Source organism: Oncorhynchus kisutch, unplaced genomic scaffold, assembly GCF_002021735.2.
Source record: "Oncorhynchus kisutch isolate 150728-3 unplaced genomic scaffold, Okis_V2 scaffold2180, whole genome shotgun sequence".
Classification (NCBI taxonomy): Eukaryota; Metazoa; Chordata; class Actinopteri; order Salmoniformes; family Salmonidae; genus Oncorhynchus; species Oncorhynchus kisutch.
The window spans coordinates 13974-34578 of record NW_022264125.1 but is presented as its reverse complement, the minus strand read 5'-3'; the positions used below and the strand labels follow the sequence as shown (position 1 = coordinate 34578).

The 20605-nt window shown below is 44.3% G+C and overlaps 1 protein-coding gene across 1 annotated transcript; it reads right to left on the bottom strand.

Annotated features, from left to right (window-relative positions):
* Nucleotides 1–664: 664 nt before the first annotated feature.
* LOC116369372 (neurofibromin-like) lies at nucleotides 665–20525 on the bottom strand. Its single transcript, XM_031819470.1, has 20 exons — nucleotides 20258–20525; nucleotides 11027–11170; nucleotides 10734–10817; nucleotides 9993–10183; nucleotides 8337–8443; nucleotides 8175–8242; nucleotides 6230–6305; nucleotides 5879–6036; nucleotides 5628–5801; nucleotides 5135–5263; nucleotides 4948–5022; nucleotides 4682–4813; nucleotides 4398–4535; nucleotides 2548–2661; nucleotides 2312–2391; nucleotides 2036–2159; nucleotides 1518–1764; nucleotides 1337–1410; nucleotides 1155–1238; nucleotides 665–1048 (listed from the first exon to the last, which is right to left on the bottom strand). Exons 1-20 carry the CDS (start codon nucleotides 20315–20317, stop codon nucleotides 665–667), a joined length of 2643 nt encoding a protein of 880 aa, XP_031675330.1. The 5' UTR covers nucleotides 20318–20525.
* Nucleotides 20526–20605: the final 80 nt, after the last annotated feature.

Here is a 20605-nt window from a genome sequence, read left to right as displayed (position 1 = left end):
AGCTAGTTTGGCTCAGCATTAAGCTAGAGTTTAGGTCTGTCCAGGAGGGAGTGCCGTCTCTGTCGCTCACCTGAACTTCATCTCCTGGCAGAAGGACAGGTCGTCTCGTCTCTCCATCATCACCTCCACCAGCTGGCACAGCTTGGTTTTCATCTGGATGGCATGCAACGTGTTGCCTAAGACACGCACGTACCTGGGGGGGGTGAGATCAGACCGAATAAGGTCCTGAAGAGTGACAACTGATTAGGTATTTCATAAGCTGTGAGTGTTTGTCTCTCACCTGACCAGGTTGAGCATCATGGTCTCTATGCTGGCCTGTCCAAGGTGCTCTGAGCTGCCCTCAGCATGGTTATCCAGTAGGTTCTTCATGATGGCAATGGTCTGCTCCACAAACTGTGGTTAGTGTCATTGATGGGGACCTGCAAGGGCACAGAGACAAATGAATGAAATCAGTTTAAACTACTTTCCTGCTAATGTCAACAAATCAGCTTTATAATGAACTAATGAAATTCAACAACATCAGCGCAGGCAGGGCTCTGTGCTGCAATCAGCAAAAAAGTCACCATCCCCCTGTAAAAACTCCCTAGAATGACATTCTACACGAATACAATTCAAATAATTGGTTAACGTGCCCCATCCTCCTCCTCCTCCGCAGCCCATCCACTCACCGGCCCGTGTGTCGAAGAAGCGTCCGATGCTGTTCCTTAGCTTGTTGAAGAGCATGTGGTACAGGACCGGGCTGAGCTCCAGCCCCAGCAGCTCCTTGACGTGGTGCGGACGTGTAGACCCACCCTCTCATGACCACATACCAGCAGGACCAGCAGGCGGTCCAGGAACCTGCCCAGGGGGGTTTCAGTGGAGGAAGAGGAGGAGCAGGTGGCTGAGGCTCCAGCTGCAGCGTTGGAGACCTCACAGAGACCATAGAGTACTTGCGTTCGCTCATGGGGCCCATAGGGGGGCTGTAGGTGGTGGGGCCACAGGGCTTGCTGTGCTGGGACAGACACACCCCACCCAGAGCACACAGGAAGCCTGTCATGTTGATCCACTCCTGCAGGGGGAGACAAATGGGGTTGAGTTTGGAGCAATGGTCCCTATATTATTATTTTTTATTAACAGTGAAACACACCCAAATCCTAAAATGTAAGTGCTCTTACCTGACCATCCTCCACCTTGTTTTTGGGAAAGTTCAGAATCTGTTTGGTGTCCTGCTCCCATTTTGCATGCGTGTCCTCCCATGCCTGGGGTGAGACATGGAAACAAGAAGGGACAAGTCACTAATACTGGAAGGATGTAAGCAAGGATAAACTGTATTTTATGCTTCTTTATTCTTTCACACCTCAGTGTTTCCTGCAGTGGGGTGCTCTATCCTTCTCAACAAGGCCATCACTCTCTTCTGCAGGGTGGAACGTCCTACCAAACAGAGAAACAAGTAGCGGCGTCACGGTCTGAAACCGTTGGCCTTTTTAGTGACTCTCAGAGCATGTTATAGTGGTGTTCAAAACAGTGTTTTTACTGACCGGTGGCCATTATGTTGCTGACGGAGGCAAACTCTGTGAAGGTGGCGTAGTTGGGCAGGATGTTCTGGACGAGCACCTCGTCAGCGGAACAGCGGATGTCAGCCTCCTCACACAGGTGTCTGAAGCAGGACATGGCCACCAGCACGGCCTCGGTGTCAGGGCTCCACAGAAACATGTATAGACACACCTCCAGTTTGGTCTGGGCCTGTCTGCAGATGGGGATTCCACTGCCCTGCGTGGCACACTCCTGGGCGAGCAGAGAGGAGTTAGACACGTCCAACACACATTTAGACATGTCCAACACACATTTAGACATGTTCAACACGTGTATTTGACTTGTATAACTGCAAAACACTCCGGACGGTTTTCCAGACCTAAGCTAGTCCTAGACTTAAACATTATTTTGAATGGAAATTCTCTATTGAAAGTGCTTTTAGTTCAGAACTAGGCTTAATCTGCATCTGGGAAACTAGCCCTCAATGGTTATTCTGATGTGAGGTTAGAGTCCCTGACCTCACCTTGTTCTTTAGGAGGAACTTGTTCCTGCAGATAAGGATCTCCCTCAGCCACTTCAACACCTCTGTACTGTTCACCATCTGGTGACCAATCAGCTTCTTGCAGATCAGGAAGAGAACCAGGGAGCTGCAATGGGATAGGCCAGTGTTAGAGCCCAATGGAATCTCAACACACCCCCCTAAAGACTGGGACTACTACTGAATCCGTGACCAGTGTGTCTGTCTACATGGATTATCTCTGGACTGAAAAGCCCCCAAAACTAAACCATGTCCTTGTACCTGATGTCCCAGAAGGTTTCAATGGGGGCCTGAGGGTTCCACAGCTCAATGGTCTCAGGCAGGTGCAGCACCAGCAGAGCCTGGGCAGGGAGAGAGAGACAGATAGGGAGAAATATGCCTTACTTGAAGTTGATAATTCAATGCTAGGGAATAGAACTGAAGTGGACAGAATGAGAAAGAATAAAGAAGCAGAGTAGATGGAGTGAGAGTAAGGGAGAGAAGGAGTGTGAACTGACCTCCATGGCCTCCTGGGAAAGCTGGGCTGTATTGACCAAGGGCACCAGCTGCACCAGGCCTGCAATCAGCTCTGCTGTGCTGCTCTGAGTCTCCTGAGCCTGCTTCCCTGGGTTCTACAACACACACAATGTCAAACATGCATGTATGGGTGAACGCAAGGGCGGAGAGGAAATCGAACCACACACACATAAGTGGAAGGGAGGGTGATTAACTATTCAAACAGAACCAAGGGACATTGTCTCAGTATATACAGTTGAAGTCGGAAGTTTACATACACCTTAGCCAAGTACATTTAAACTCAGTTTTTCACAATTCCTGACATTTAATCCTAGTAAAAAGTCCCTGTTTTAGGTCAGTTAGAATCACCACTTTATTCGGTCATTATGGCCAAACAGTTCTATTTTTGTTTCATCAGACCAGAGGACATTTCTCCAAAAAGTACGATCTTTGTCTCCGTGTGCAAACCGTAATCTGGCTTTTTTATGGCTGTTTTGGAGCAGTGGCTTCTTCCTTACTGAGTGGCCTTTCATGTTCTGTCAATATGGGACTCATTTTACTGTAGATATAGATACTTTTGTATCGGTTTCCTCCAGCATCTTCACAAGGTCCTTTGCTGTTGTTCTGGGATTGATTTTCAGTTTTCGCACCAAAATACGTTCATCTCTAGAAGACAAAACGCATCTCCTTCCTGAGCGCTATGATGGCTGCGTGGTCCCATGGTGTTTGTACTGTTTGTACAGATGAACGTGGTACCTTCAGGCATTTGGACATTTCTCCCAAGGATGTACCAGACTTGTGGAGGTCTACAATTTTTTTTCTGAGGTCTTGGCTGATTTCTTTTGATTTTCCCATGATGTCAAGCAAAGAGGCACTGAGTTTGAAGGTAGGCCTTGAAATATCAATTTACATTTATTTCTATAGCCCTTCTTACATCAGCTGACATCTCAAAGTGCTGTACAGAAACCCAGCCTAAAACCCCAAACAGCAAGCAATGCAGGTGTAGAAGCACATTGGCTAGGAAAACTCCCTAGAAAGGCCAAAACTTAGGAAGAAACCTAGAGAGGAACCAGGCTATGATTGGTGGCCAGTCCTCTTCTGGCTGTGCCGGGTGGAGATTATAACAGAACATGGCCAAGATGTTCAAATGTTCATAAATGACCAGCATGGTCAAATAATAATAATCACAGTAGTTGTCGAGGGTGCAACAGGTCAGCACCTCAGGAGTAAATGTCAGTTGGCTTTTCATAGCCGATCATTCACATCAAATCAAATTTATTTCTATAGCCCTTCGTACATCAGCTGACATCTCAAAGTGCTGTACCGAAACCCCGCCTAAAACCCCAAACAGCAAGCAATGCAGGTGTAGAAGCACAGTCATTGAGAGTATCTCTACCGCTCTTGCTGTCTCTATAGAGTTGAAAACATCAGGTCTGGGACAGGTAGCACGTCCGGTGAACAGGTCAGGGTTCCATAGCCGCAGGCTCCATCCACAGGTACACCTCCAATTGACTCAAATGATATCAATTTGCCTCAGAAGCTTCTAAAGCCATGATATAATTTTCTGGAATTTTCCAAGCTCTTTAAAGGCACTGTCAACTTAGTGTATGTAAACTTCTGACCCACTGGAATTGTGATACAGTGAATTATAAGTGAAATCATCTGTCTGTAAACAATTGTTGGAAAATGACTTGTGTCATGCACAAAGTAGATGTCCTAACCGACTTGCCAAAACTATAGTTGGTTAACAAGAAATTTGTGGAGTGGTTGAAAAACAAATTTTAATGACTCCAACCTAAGTGTATGTAAACCTCCGACTTCAACTGTATGTGGTTGTTGGTGTCAGACTTACGTGCAGCATGAGTTTGGGGTCAGCGTGGATGAGTTTGACCAGAGCGAGGAGGAGGCACTTGTAGCTGCGTGTATCCAGGTCTGTGGTTTTCTCTTTGAACTTAAGGCTGGTGGTCATTTTCTCTTTAAATGACAGACTCTGTCAGAGAGAGAAGTTGTAAATTTAGGTGTAGCTAATACATACTTTTCCTAAGAGGTTCGCTTACACAGGAAAACAAAAGGTGTTTCAAACGATTGGTGTGAAAATGAGTGTGAATGTGCGCGTGTGTGTAGTCCCTTTCTCACCGGCGTCATGCGTAGTGGGGCATGTGTGTGAAGGCCTTGCATCACTCGGCTCAGAGTGTCTGAGAACATTAGTCGCAGCTCTCCAGAGTAGCAGTACACTGCATCAATCTTAGGCCACCAGTCCAGATCAGACTAAAGGATGAAGAGGATAGAAGCTCATTAATATTGCACTGCTGTGGGAAAGGCCAATGAGATCAGCACTGTCCTATCAAATGTACTTCGACTGAACTTGGTAGGAAGTAGTAGTGGAGACGGTACAAACTTACATTGGTGATGATTCTGTGCAGGGAGTTGACCAGGACAAAGTGAAAGGTAGAGGGGGAGGCGGAGGCCAAACAGACCTGAGGAGATTGTCTTTATTAATGTTTCGTCAAAAAAGCCGCTTTGACACAGAGGTATCATTCAGACATGGTCTGCACATTTTCAGCCAATGAGCTGAGCAGACTGACTGACCTTAAAGTGCTGATTGTTGTGAGGGTTGATACGGAAACAGGAGACGAAGCAGTCGATCATGAGGTCCACGTCTGCGTTCTGGCTGCCTGCCCCGCGAGAGAAGGGCTTGGTGGGGTTGAAGAGCAGGTCCTGATGGGATAGATAAGTGTCTGTATGTGACCGTCTGCAATATTCCAAATTAACCAATTTCCCAATTAACCCTTACGCAAGGGGCTTTGTGAAGGTCTGAAAGGATTGGATAGGTATTAGCAAAATGGTCATAGCTCCATAGCGGTAGCACTAGCACAAAAGTTGCACTATAAAAGTCTAAGGGGTAGCCATAGGCATATCAATCATTGTTTACCGTTCAGGACGTTGTAGATAGAAATGTTCTATATAGAAATGACATTGTCAATTTTACTCCACGACTGGAATGACGAACATAAAACCCAGACACCACTGCTGTAGTGTTCCCTAGCCCCCAGAGGGCGACAGAGTGTTTCGTTTATCTGACCTTGAGGTCCACCACGATGGACTGCACCAGGAGGAAGATGCCCGAGTGGTCCTCCCGGTTGATGTAGGTGGAGGCCTTGCACAGTTTGACACAGGCGATGGCTGCACTCTCTGTTAGTTGCTTGCTGCCCCCCTGGCCTGCTAGAGCCTTCCTCAAGCTCTCCAGGAACAGCTTCTGTAACGAGATAGTTGCTTTCTCTATCAGCCACACTACCTATTTAATCCCAGTGTGTGTGTGCCGACTCATCTCACCTTGTTGGCCTTGCTCTCCTCCACCACCTCTCGAGAGATGATGTGTGTGATCTCGGGACAGAGGATGAGGAGAATGATCTGTAAAGGCCACACCGCTGCCTTCCTCTTGGCACTCTCAGCAAAGCTGTCCACCAGGTCAAACAGCCTCTCCGCAGCATCTAAAGGGCGTGCCAGACAGACGAGTGAGATAGCCCTTAACTCATCATACTTCTTATTTATCGTCCTGATCTGTTCCCTACAGTCCCTTTGAGACTGAAGATTTCACATTAAAAAAAGTAAAATGAAAAGTGCATGTAATGATAGCATCTGCATTGTGTTTCAGTCCAATACAAGGCACTTGAGAATACTGACCTGCCATGTCTGTCTGTGGTCTCTGGTAGAGCATGGTAAACTCATCAGGGTAGTTCTCTACCCAGTTCCAAAAGGCCTGGGGAGGAACACAAATATTTAGCACTGTCCTCTCTAGAATGGGACAGTAGCTATGTTTCCATGAACTTTTCCAGTGATTTATTAGCGACATTTAGAACGTTTGAATAGAAAATCATTTTAATACATTTGCAAAATAAATGTAGAATAAGGCTGTAATGTAACAAAATGTGGAAAAAGTCCAGGGGTCTGAATACTTTCCGAAGCCACAGATCAATTGCCTGCTACGGTGCATTTCCATCCAACTGTCTTGTGTCGATAAAAACAGCTGGACGTAATGACGTCACACCAACAAACAGAAGACGTTTTCACAAAAACCTGGTGTTGAATAAACATGAAGGAGTTGAAGTGTTTCCATTATCCATTTAGGCAAATTGCACATGAATAATATGGCGACAGCCTGGATTCCCTCCCAGCCATCTGTCCCATGTCTCAGGTAGCCCACAAAGGCCAGCATGGATAGAGCGCAAGAATTTACTAAGCTGCCATAGTCTAATAATTCCTATGTGCCAATTTATTGTCATGGTGAACTTCGCACTGCAGTTGATCTGAAATAATGGGATAGTAAAACTTGCATAGTGCTCTGTGTACCGTCAACACTATTTGGCAATCAACATTTATTTGAAAAACATTGCTTCTATCATCATTTGTAGCAATAAAGAAAGTTTAAAGAATGGTGTCAATCTTTAGAGCATTTTTCCTATAGCTGCCATTTCATTACACATTTCAATGTTTTTCCAATAAACCTGGATCAATGGAAACCTGCATCAATGGAAACCTGCAACCTGTGATGTCCTCAAAGTGGAAAATTGTATTTTAAACCTTTCATCAGCAGCCAAGAGGTGGCAGTAGTGAATACCATGAATAATACACTACATGTTCAATGGTATGTGGACACCTGCTAGTCAAACATCTCATTCTAAAATCATGGGCATTAATAAGGAGTTGGTCCCCCTTTGCTACTATAACAGCCTCCACTCTACTGGGAAGGCTTTCCACTAGATGTTCAAACACTGCTGCGGAAACTTGATTCCATTCAGCTGCAAGAGCATTAGTGAGGTTGGGCACTGATGTTGTGCGATTAGGCCTGGCGCGCAGTCGGCGTTCCAATTCATCCCAAACGTGTTCGATGGGGTTGAGGTCAGGGCTCTGTGCAGGCCAGTCAAGATCTACCACACCGGTCTCAACAAACCATTTCTGTATGGACCTTGCTTTGTGCATGGGGGCATTGTCATGCTGAAACAGGAAAGGGCCTTCTCCAAACTGTTGCCACAAAGTTGTAAGCACAGAATCGCCTAGAATGTCATTGTAAGCTGTAGAGTTTAGATTTCCCTTCACTGGAACTAAGGGGCCTAGCCTGAACCATGAAAAACAGCCACAGACCATTGTTCCTCCTCCACCAAACTGTACACTTGACACTACGCATTGGGGCAGGTAGCATTTTCCTGGCATCCACATGCAGATTTGTCCGTCGGACTGCCAGATGGTGAACCGTGATTCATCACTCCAGAGAACACGTTTCCACTGCTCCAGAGTCCAATGGTGATGAGCTTGAAACCCATTTCATGAATCTCCAGACATCAGTTTTTGTGCTGACGTTGCTTCCAGAGGCAGTTTGGAACTCGGTAGTGAGTATTGCAACCAAAAACAGGCAAGTACACTACGCACTTCAGCACTCAGTGGTCCCATTCTGTGAGCTTGTGGCCCATCACTTCACAGCTCACCGGTCAGCAACTGGTGTGGCTGAAATAGCCAAAACCACTAATTTGAAGGGGTGTCCACATACCTTTGGTCATGTAGTATATAATAATACACCAACTTCATAAACACAAAACAGCAGCACTGAATATAGATATATTGGTGCACAAACCTTTTCCAAACTGTTAATGACGGCATGTTGGGCAGGTTTCTTCAGGGCTTTGAATTTTAATACCGTTTCTGAGAGGATGTAGTAAAAAGTAATAGAGTATTAGCAAAAAACTATTTAAAAAAAGAGTATGACATACAAGGAATTGAGTGAGTGTGTAGCTACCTTGGAGCAGTCTTTTAAGTTTGGAGCAGTCCACGTTGATGTACTGCATGAGCTCTATATCGTGCACATCCACAGTGTCTTCTGAGCAGACTGTCAGCTCCTGCAACCTGAGGGAGAACACAATGGATAAGGACTCTCAGACACTGCCATGGAACAAGTTCGTCCAGTCAAACATGACATACAGAGATATAATTCTACCAGTTTCTCAGGAGAAAGGAGGGAAAGAAGAGGGGGTGGAAGAGAGGGAAAAGAGGACAGCCTTGTAGAGGTTGCCTTTTTGACATCATCCCCTCATCCTTCAAGACAGGAAACTGACATGAGTGTATCAATGAAGTGAAACTTTCTGAATGTTGCCAGTCTACAGTAAACATGTCCCCCATGGATGATGTATTGCTCCTTGTGTCAATTAGAGACAATTATTACAAAGTATGTTGTGTGGAAAGAAATGTAATTTGTAAGTACCAAAATTATATAGGTTGTTATGGGAATCTAGTTGCTCATGAGGGGCTGCATATATGAACCACATTTCATGACAATAGTTCAAACGGGACTGGAGATATGCTTGTTCAAAGTTGGGAATTTCAGTTGATTACTATAGCACCCCCTTTGAGACAATCCACATAAATCTCTATGGGAAGATGGGTGAATGATACAAGTTTCTTCAAAAATCAGGCCAGTGCTGTCTGAGACATCACGTGTGATGAAGGTACAACTGTACGAATGTACTAACGGATGGAGACCTATCAAGTCCCGTCTCCAATTTACATCCATATGTGGCATATGGATGCAACAAGCGCCAATTCAAAACATGTGGAAAGACATTTAGTTTGCAAGTTCCTGAAATGATATTGGTTGTTATGGGAAATGTGTTTCTAATGAGGAAATGCATGCATATAAAAAAATGACATGACTGTAGCTCAAACGGGGCAGGAGATATGCTTGTTCATCATTTGGAATTTCAGTTGAATACTATAGCACCCCCTCTAGCCAATCAGTGTAATTTTGTAAATGTTGTATCTCTATGGCAAGACGCGTTATTAATCCAAGTTCAGTAAAAATCGGGCCAGCACTGTCTGAGATATCGCGTGTGACAAACATACTAACGGACAGAGGCAGATCCACAGTCCCCTTCCTGATTTCATTGTGGGGGACAATTAACCTAATAGAGGTAACAGGATTCCCTGTTTTATTGTTCATCTGAACATTCTGTAACGTTGCACCATCCTGAACATCCTGGGTGGGGAGGGAGGGATTTCCGTCATGACTGGGTTAACAGTTCATTCTCAGTGACATTGTCCATGGCTGGCTGTTTAACTGAAGTGCTGAGGTATGCAAACAAGGCATATGGCATAAGTAGAAAGGGTGCCCAAACAGTCACCTCATCATTACTTCTGAAGACATAACTTCATTTGAAATATTTGTAATATTACACTTTTGGGAAAATCAGGTCTGGTGGAAGTTTTTAAAGACACAAATGCATTTTTCCACAAAAGATAATGTAGGTCAGTTGCCATTGACCTTGGAAGAACAACAAGGTGGGCAGGCTATTATTCCAGCCCTGTACTAACACATCTGATCAACTGCTCATCAACACAGTGATAGTGACAGTGAATTAATTAGCCAACACAGTCTGCAGTTCCTCAGGATCAGGGTTGCCTGGTGGAGATGCGGCTGAAAACAGCGTTGAAGTTGTTGCAGCTGAGGGAGAAGAGGACCCCTGAGGCGGAGGCACGGAGCTCAGCAGCGTGCTGGTGGCCCTCACGGTACGTGTGGATGAAGTGACAGATCTCTGGCAGCAGCTGCTTCACCAGCATGGTCTCGTCCAGACGCAGGCAGTCCTTTGATTGCTGGGAGGATTTTATTTGATTTATTAGGATCCCCGTTAGCCGATGTCAGCTAGTCTTACTGGGGTCCAACACATAACGAAAAATAATTTACAGACAAAAGACTTTACAATTTACATACATTTAAAAACAGTAACATGTAGTGTGTGTGTGCATCTATCAGTTCCACGTACATATCAGTACATACACACAAGAGGAATACAGAGACAAAGAGAGAGAAGACATGAGAGGATAGGGTGTGTGTAAGCTGGCATCTCCAGGTTCTCTGAGAAAACAATGAGTGCTTTTCAGGTTATCAGTGGCAACTTCTCACATATTTTGGAGGCCAATGCTCTTGACTGGCAATGTTCAATTAAATTCAGTCAACAGAAAACTGTTTGAGTTGGGGGAGGCCATAGGACTAATATGGGACAGGCTAGGGAAAAACAAAAATGGGGAAATGTTTATACACAACAAACACACAGAAGCAAGTGTAGGGGGTTGGTTAGCAGACCAACTAAATGGTGACGTAATAAGGTATACAGTAGATGCAGACGGTAAAGGTTTTCCTCACCGATGCCAGGCACTTCTCCAGTGTGTCCAGGATAATCAGCTGGGAGAGGTAGAGGTTCTTCTCAGCAGCTTCCCCGAATATCCGCTGGAGAGAGGAGAGGGTGGGTACAGGACAGGTTACAGACACAGAGGACACAGTGATTTGGCAAACACCACTTCCAGCCCTTAGCATGCTTCCTAAGCTTGAGTTGACTGAGTTTTGACTCAATACACGCCTTCCAGGAGGTAGAGTTGATGACATGCAACGTGGTGATCCCCATAGCTAAAAGAGACACGTTAAAAAATGCCACTTACCATGTTGTTCACATTTTTTAGTATGTTCGTGAGGCCACTGATGACGTGGGAGAACTTGTACTTAGAGATGTTGATGAGACATTCCTTGTTGTGCTCTGTGCTGACTTTGGTGTGGTTGTTCTGATGTCCCGTTTTAACAGGAAGCTAAGGAGAAAGAGAAAAAAGCATGTGTCATCCTAAAGTCACAGGGGAATCTAGCCACGGGTGAAGGTATTATACAGTGGACAATGTATGCAGCAGGTTTGAACAAGTCTAATAGAATTACACAAAGCCGGCCTCCCAGTGGCACAGCAGTCTAAGGCACTGCACCGCAGTGCTTGAGGCGTCACTAGACCCGAGGTTGTCCGGGTCAGGGGAGGGTTTGGCAGGACGGGATGTCCTTGTCCCATCGCTATCCAGCGACTCCTTGTGGTGGGCCGGGCGCATGCACGCCAACGTCAGTCACCAGTTGAACTGTGTTTTCTCCGTCACATTGGTGTGGCTGGCTTCCGGGTTAAGTGAGCAGTGTGTCAAGAAGCAGTGCAGCTTGACAGGGTCGTGTTTCGGAGGATGCATGGCTCTCGACCATCGCCTCTCCCGAGTCTGTACGGGAATTGCAGCGATGGGACAAGACTGTAACTTCCAATTGGATTTCACGAAATTGGTGAGGAAAATGGGGTATAAAACAAAAGTTTGGACACACCTACTCATTCAAGGGTTTTTCTTTATTTTTAATATTTTATACATTGTAGAATAATATTGAAGACATCAAAACTATGAAATAACACACATGGAATCATGTAGTAACCCCAAAAAGTTTTTAACAACTCAAAATATGTTTTATATTTGAGATTCTTCAAAGTAGCCACACTTTGTCTTGATGACAGACAGCGTCGCACACTCTTGGCATTCTCTAAAACAAGCTTCACCTGGAATTATTTTCCAACAGTCTTGAAGGAGTTCCCACATATGCTGAGCACTTGTTGGCTGCTTTTCCTTCACTCTGCAGTCCAACTCATCCCAAACCATCTCAATTGGGTTGAGGTCAGGTGATTGTGGAGGCAAGGTCATCTGATGCAGCACTCAATCACTCTCCTTCTGGTCAAATTGCCCTTACACAGCCTGGAGGTGTGTTGGGTCATTGTCCTTTTTTATTTTTTTTATTTCACCTTTATTTAACCAGGTAGGCTAGTTGAGAACAAGTTCTCATTTGCAACTGCGACCTGGCCAAGATAAAGCACAGCAGTGTGAACAGACAACACAGAGTTACACATGGAGTAAACAATTAACAAGTCAATAACACAGTAGAAAAAAAGGGGAGTCTATATACACTGTGTGCAAAAGGCATGAGGAGGTAGGCGAATAATTACAATTTTGCAGATTAATAACACTGGAGTGATAAATGATCAGATGGTCATGTACAGGTAGAGATATTGGTGTGCAAAAGAGCAGAAAAGTAAATAAATAAAAACAGTATGGGGATGAGGTAGGTAAAAATGGGTGGGCTATTTACCGATAGACTATGTACAGCTGCAGCGATCGGTTAACTGCTCAGATAGCAGATGTTTGAAGTTGGTGAGGGAGATAAAAGTCTCCAACTTCAGCGATTTTTGCAATTCGTTCCAGTCACAGGCAGCAGAGAACTGGAACGAAAGGCGGCCAAATGAGGTCCTATTGAACAACAAAAGACAGTTCCACTAAGCACAAACCAGATGGGATGGCTTATCGCTGCAGAATGCTGTGATAGCCATGCTGGTTAAGTGTGCTTTGAATTCTAGATAAAATCACTGACAGTGTCACTAGCAAAGCACCCCCACACCACCACACCTCCTCCATGCTTCATTGTGGGAACCACACATGCCAAGATCATCCGTTCACCTACTCTGCGTCTCACAAAGACCCGGCAGTTGTAAACAAAGATCTTGTGTTTCTTGGCCCAAGCAAGTCTCTTCTTATTGGTATCATTTAGTCGTGGTTTCTTTGCAGCAATTCGACCATGAAGACCTGATTCATGCAGTCTCCTCTGAACTAGAGGTCGACCGATTAATCGGAATAGCCGATTAATTAGGGCCGAGTTCAAGTTTTCGCTTAAAGTTAGATATAAGATTCCAGCTTCAGTGATTTTTGCAATTCGTTCCAGTCATTGGCAGCAGAGAACTGGAAGGAAGGCGGCCATATGAGGTGTTGGCTTTGGGGATGACCAGTGAAATATACCTGCTGGAGCGCATGCTACGGGTGGGTGTTGCTATCGTGAGCAGTGAGCTGAGATAAGGCAGGGCTTTACCTAGCAAAGACTTATAGATGACCTGGAGCCAGTGGGTTTGGCAACGAATATGTAGCGAGGACCAACCAATGAGAGCATACAGGTCGCAGTGGTGGGTAGTATATGGGGTTTTGGTGACAAAACGGATGGCACTGTGATAGACTAAATCCAGTTTGCTGAGTAGAGTGTTGGAGGCTATTTTGTAAATGACATCACCGAAGTCAAGGATCGGTAGGATAGTCAGTTTTACAACGGTATGTTAGGCAGCATGAGTGAAGGAGGCTTTGTTGCGAAATAGGAAGCCGATTCTAGATTTAATGTGAGTATGGAAGGAGAGTTTACAGTCTGTCCAGACACCTAGGTATTTATAGTTGTCCACATATTCTAAGTCAGAACTGTCCAGAGTAGTGATGCTAGTCGGGCGGGCGGGTGCAGGCAGCGATCGGTTGATGAGCATACATTTAGTTTTACTAGCATTTAAGACCAGTTGGAGGCCACGGAAGGAGTGTTGTATGTCGTTGAAGCTCGTTTGGAGGTTTGTTAACAGTGTCCAAAGAAAGGCCAGATGTATACAGAATGGTGTCGTCTGCGTAAAGGTGGATCAAAGAATCACCCACAGCAAGAGTGACATCATTGACATAGAAAAAACGTGGCCCGAAAATGTAACCCTGTGGCACCCCCATAGAGACTGCCAGAGTTCCGGACAACGGGCCCTCCGATTTGACACACTGAACTCTGAGAAGTAGTTGGCGAAACAGGCAAGGCGGTCATTTGAGAAGCCAAGGCTATTGAATCTGCCGATAAGAATACGGTGATTGACAGAGTCGAAAGCCTTGGCCAGGTCGATGAAGACGGCTGCACAGTATTGTCTCTTATTGATGGCGGTTATGATACCGTTTACGACGTTGGGTGCACCTCAGCCACGCTCTCGACCAGCTCAGAAACCGGATTGCATAGCGGAGAAGGTACGGTGGGATTCGAAATGGTCGGTGATCTGTTTGTTCACTTGGCTTTTGAAGACTTTAGAAAGGCATGGCAGGATAGATATAGGTCTATAACAGTTTGGGTCTAGAGTGTCTTCCCCTTTGAAGAGGGGGATGACAGCAGTCACTTTAAAATCTTGAGGAATCTCAGATGATACGAAAGAGGTTGAAGTTTGAGGTTGAGGTTGGCGGCGGATACTTTTCGGAATAGTGGGTCCAGATTGTCCAGCCCAGCTGATTTGTAGGGAACCAGATTTTGCAGCTCTTTCAGAACATCAGCTGTCTGGATTTGGGTGAAGGAGAAGCGGGGGGTTTGGGCCAGTTCCTGCGGGGGGTGCAGAGCTGTTGGCTAGGGTAGCCAGGTGAAAGTATGGCCAGCCGTAGAGAAATGCTTATTGAAATTCTCGATTATCGTGGATTTATCAGTGGTGACAGTGTTTCCTAGCCTCAGTGCAGTGGGCAGCTGGGAGGAGGTGCTCTTATTCTCCATGGACTTTACAGTGTCCCAAAACTTTTTGGAACTAGCCTAACTAAATAACTGTGTGAGTATTTTGGTTCTTGATTTCCCTGAAAAGTTGCATATCGCGCGGACTATCCGATGCTAGTGCAGGACGCCACAGGATGTTTTTGTGCTGGTCAAGGGCAGTCAAGTCTGGAGTGAACTAAGGGCTATATCTGTCATTAGTTCTAAATTTGAAAGGGGCATGCTTATTTAAGATGACTACCTCTACTGACGGGACAAGTCGTGATGGATCGGCGGGGCTCCGTGTCGACAAAGGGTCCAGGCCAATTGGCAAGAGAGGTATTGTAGTTGGTGTACTTCGTTTACTAGCCGGGAGATGGGCCTAGCTCGAGGCTAACTGGTGCATGCTTCTGGACAATAGTTACTCGGTAGCAGCTAGCTAGCTGCAATGATCCAGTGTAATGGTCCAGAGCTTGCGGCAGGATTCCGGTGATATCGTGGAGGGAAAAAAAGCAGTCCAATATGCTCAGGGCTGATATCGCGCTGTGCAAACTGGCAGGTATTATACGGGCTAAAGTGGCTGGTGTCTGAGCTATAGGTAAAGACCGCTAGCAGTGGCTAACAATGACTAAATAGCTAGTAGCTAACTAGCTCTGATGGAGGTTCCAGTTATAAGTAGAGGTCGACCAATTATGATTTTTCAACGCCGATACCGATTAAATCAGACGATTTTTATTTATTTATTTGTAATAATGACAATTACAACAATACTGAATGAACACTTATATTAAATTAATATAATACATCAATAAAAATCCATTTAGCCTCAAATAAATAATGAAACATGTTCAATTTGGTTTAAATAATGCAAAAACAAAGTGTTGGAGAAGTAAAAGTGCAATATGTGCCATGTAAAAAAAGCTAACGTTGAAGTTCCTTGCTCAGAACATGAGAACATATGAAAGCTGGTGGTTCCTTTTAACATGAGTCTTCAATATTCCAAGGTAAGAGGTTTTAGGTTGAAGTTAATATAGTATTTATTGGACTATTTCTCTCTATACCATTTGTATTTCATATACCTTTGACTATTTGATGTTTTTATAGGCACTATAGCATTGCCAGTGTAACAGTATAGCTTCCGTTCCTCTCCTCGCCCCTACCTGGGCTCGAACCAGGAACACATCGACAACAGCCACACTCGAAGCAGCGTTACCCATCGCTCCACAAAAGCCGTGGGGAATACTCCAAGTCTCAGAGCGAGTGACGTTTGAAACACTATTAGCGCGCACCCCGCTAACTAGCTAGCCATTTCACATCGGTTACACCAGCCATTAGGCTGATAGGCTTGAAGTCATAAACAGCGCTGTGCTTGCGAAGAGCTGCTGGCAAAACGCACAAAAGTGCTGTTTGAATGAATGCTTATGAGCCTGCTGCTACCTACCATTGCTCAGTCAGACTGCTCTATCAAATCATAGACTTAATTATAACATAATAACACACAGAAATACGAGCCTTAGGTCATTAATATGGTCGATTCCGGGAAATTTTCATCTCGAAAACAAGACGTTTATTCTTTCAGTGAAATACGGAACGGTTCCGTATTTTATCTAATGGGTGGCATCCATACGTCTAAATATTCTTGTTACATTGCACAACCTTCAATGTTATGTCATAATTACGTACAATTCTGGCAAATTAGTTCGCAATGAGCCAGGCTGCCCAAACTGTTGCATATACCCTGACTCTGCGTGCAATGAACACAAGAGAAGTGACACAATTTCACCTGGTTAATATTGCCTGCTAACCTGGATTTCTTTTAGCTAAATATGCAGGTTTAAAAATATATACTTCTGTGTATTGATTGTAAGAAAGGCATCGTGTTTATGGTTAGGCACAGTCGTCAACGATTGTGCTTTTTTCGCAAATGCGCTTTTGTTAAATCATCCCCCAGCGTTGCATCGATTATATGCAACGCAGGACACGCTGCTAGATAAACTAGTAATATCATCAACCATGTGTAGTTAACTAGTGATTATGATTGATTGTTTTTTATAAGATAAGTTTAATGCTAGCTAGCGACTTACCTTGGCTTCTACTGCATTCGCGTAACAGGCAGTTGTGGAGTGGAGTGCAACGAGAGGCAGGTGGTTAGAGCGTAGGACTAGTTAACCGTAAGGTTGCAAGATTGGATCCCCGTGCTGACAAGGTGAAAAATCAGTCGTTCTGCCCCTGAACAAGGCAATTAACCAACCGTTCCTACGCCGTCATTGAAAATAAGAATGTGTTCTTAACTGACTTGCCTAGTTAAATAAAAGGTATACAAATTTTAATTAAAAATCAAATCGGCGCCCAAAAATACCGATTTCTGATTGTTATGAAAACTTGAAATCGGCCATTCCGATTAAATCGGTCGACCTCTAGTTATAAGGTCTAAAAAAAATAGCAGATCCGTACCACATTGAGTGAGGCGGGTTGCAGGAAGGTATATTTAATTTGAAAATGGAAAAAAAGAGATTGAAATAATTTAATGTATACAAAAAATAAATGAATATTTACACGGGACAAAAACAAACACATCTGGGATCTTGTATGCAGAGCACATCAAGCTTGGAATGTTAATGAGCCATAAGCAGCAGCACAGTTGAGAAGTGAGATTTTCTGAATGGAGCACTCCTCATTGATGTGGCTCTGCCTCTCCTTCAGGCCCCGGCATAGTCGTGGGGCAACAGAGCCAGGATGTTGTTAGCCTCGATTTCCACTTCCAGACTTCCCCAACAGCCCAATGATAAACAGGGCTTGGGAGCATGGTAAGTGGAGACTACACTGTTGTAGGCCTAATCATGGTTGAGGAAACAGTTAGAATGGATGCATGTCTGAACCTAAGGAAGAGCCTCATGGCCTAGGACTGCTTACTAGCTGGATCCTGTCTACCACTGGGGCCCCTCAGGGAGAAACTTTAGCCTGGGAATGAAAGTCCCAAGATAGGGGGTAGGAGAATAGTCAGGCGTCTGAACTTCAGCCCACAGTCCAATCCCTGCTTCATATCTTTCTGGGCTGATGCTGTGATGACCAATACTACTAGGTTGAGATTATTATTTCTCATTAATCTCGTACATCACATTGGCATCCACCAACCTCTCTCTTCCTCTCTGTGGTAGCTTTTTGACATACATTGTTTTGGTTGTAATGCAGGATTCTGAAGTTGCATACAACTGTGATTTAGACTTTTCGTTTCAGAACACTTTCATTGTTTCTGGACACTGGGTAGGTTTTTGGGCAAAATAAGCAAGGTTAACACAGAAAATATGATTCTGACTATGAAATCCACCCTGATAAAGCCAACACATGCAATCCTATGACTTAGAGGCTTCTAAATGGTCTTAACAACACGAGGCGGATTTAATCCCTTATTACACTTTCATCAAACTGTAATAATCCGAGCAGAGCTGCTAAGCCTGAGTACAATCACCATCTGAGTACAATCACCACTCTGTGCTACAGAATCCCTCCATAGCCTCTGAAACCCGAGGCCCAGATCCTACCCAAACTGCACAAAAAGTGCTGATATTCCATTTCAAAAGTCTGTACTGGAGTTGAGGGCAGTTGCACAGTGTGCCATGGCACTTAAGCATGTTTAGGTTAAATACAAACCACTGCAAGTTTATTTGTAGAACAGCTTTCACACAAAGGAGTTTAAAGAAGGTGATGAGTTTCTGGCAGCACTGCTTGCACTGCAGCAAGAACCATTTGTTTCAGTCCCTTTGGAGGTGGTCTTTGACAACCAAAACAGACAAAGCTTAGTTTGGATAAAATTGAGACCCAGAGCTGATTTACAGACATACCAGCTCTCAAGCAACAACAAACTCTCCATCAAGTCAGCTGGAGCATTTTAAAACATTGATCTTACAATTTGATAATGTTGACTGATAATGACTTCTGATGAGATATAGTTAGGGGCAACAGACAGTGTAAAAACTATTGATGGACTGGCTAGACTACCTGACCCAATGTTTCACACATTCAACCTCAAGTTCATTAGTGGAATTTTTGGCACGCTTAAAGGGATACTGTAGCAGTACTGTACAGTACTACACATCGCTATCATCCAGAAGGCGAGGTGAGTACAGGTGATTTAAAGCTGGGACAGAGAGATTGAAAAACAGCTTCTATCTCAAGGCCATCAGACTGTTAAATAGCCATCACTAACTCAGAGAGGCTGCTGCCTACACTGAGACGCAATTACTGGACACTTTAATAAATGGATCACTAGTCACTTAAAATAATGTTACTTTAATGATGTTTACATATCTTGCATTGCTCACGTCACATGTACATACTTTATTTTATACCATTTACTGCACCATGCCTATGCCGCACGGCCATCGCTCATCCATATACTTATATGTACATATTCTCATTCACCCCTTTAGATGTGTGTGTATTAGGTAGTTGTTGGGGAATTGTTAGATTACTTGTTAGATATTACTGCACTGTCAGAACCAGAAGCATTTCGCTACACTCGCATTAACATCTGCTAACCATGTGTATGTGACCAATAAAATTTGATTCGGTGTACCTGTAGCCTTCAGTCATTGTACAAATGCTAGTCAGCATTGGCTATCATCATTACCTCTTAACTTCATTCACACTGCATGCAGAGATCTAAAAAAAAATATCCACGAATTCATCCAACTCTGGGTAATAAGAAAAACTTAACTGCCAGAACCTTGTAGTTGGGCGAGCCTTGTAGACTGCTGCTGTACCACAAACACCTAAACACGCTCAAATATTGGATTGAGACAAACTCACACTACGTATATCATAATTTAAGGATGTGGTAATTATGTAAGTAGATATTTAACAAAAAACGGATGTCTGTCAATTTGTACGGATCCATGTTGTTTTTGATCTTATTATTGAGCGTTTAACGTTACCTCAGAGCAGAAACATGGTCAGGTTGAAAATCCAGATTCCTCAGACAGCAACATGAATGTTGGCTGACAGCATGCAACCAGTATGTTCTTCATTTTTTCCCCACATGTGACAGCCCTTGCATTTTAATCAGTGCATGTTGGAGTCACACCTCTCATTTGTTTACAGTTAGCAAGGTAGCTAAGTTATAAGACTTCCTAGCTGGTACAATAGGGACATCTTTTCCCCAATTGTCTAGGAAGAATTAGCCAATATTAGACGTAGTGTGCAAATACTCCGAGTTAGCTACACCAACACCCAAAATATATGCAACATTAAAATGCATGTTTAGTTGTCTAGCTAGCTACATGGGTAGCTTACTAGCTAGGTAAATAAAAGTAACTTGCACTTTTGGTACACATCATCCAAACACAGATATAAAAATATTTGTCCTAACGTAGTTACTATCAATAGCTACCTAGCTAGAAAGCAGTCTAGCATGCACTTCACAGTGACATAAATACAATTAGCGATCTACCTGTACAAGCCCTCAACAAAAGATTCACTGCTTGCAGTTGCAACTAGCTAACTACTCCCACTTCGAACTCATATAACTAACACTATAATATTACCTGCTCGTCGAATCTGTTTATCACCGCCTGAACCCATTCCACTGGTTTATGTGCCGCCATGGCCGTGCGGATGGAAACCGCGAATGACTGCTTGCAATTCCAAGACGAATGTGGACGTTCGTGGCGATGTTAGGCCTGAAATAAGTCCCAAAACCGGCGTCTGAAGATGACAGTACGGCTTGGTTATTGTTCCCTTTGAGCAAGCTTCACCATGCCGCCATGACACACCACCGGAAGTCTTCCCAGTGAAACCGATGGAGATAGGAGATTGCAGAGCAAAGATACCCGTGCGTCGCTTGTTGATGTCGAAGGTAAAAGCTAAGAGGATACACACAAACATTGACCATA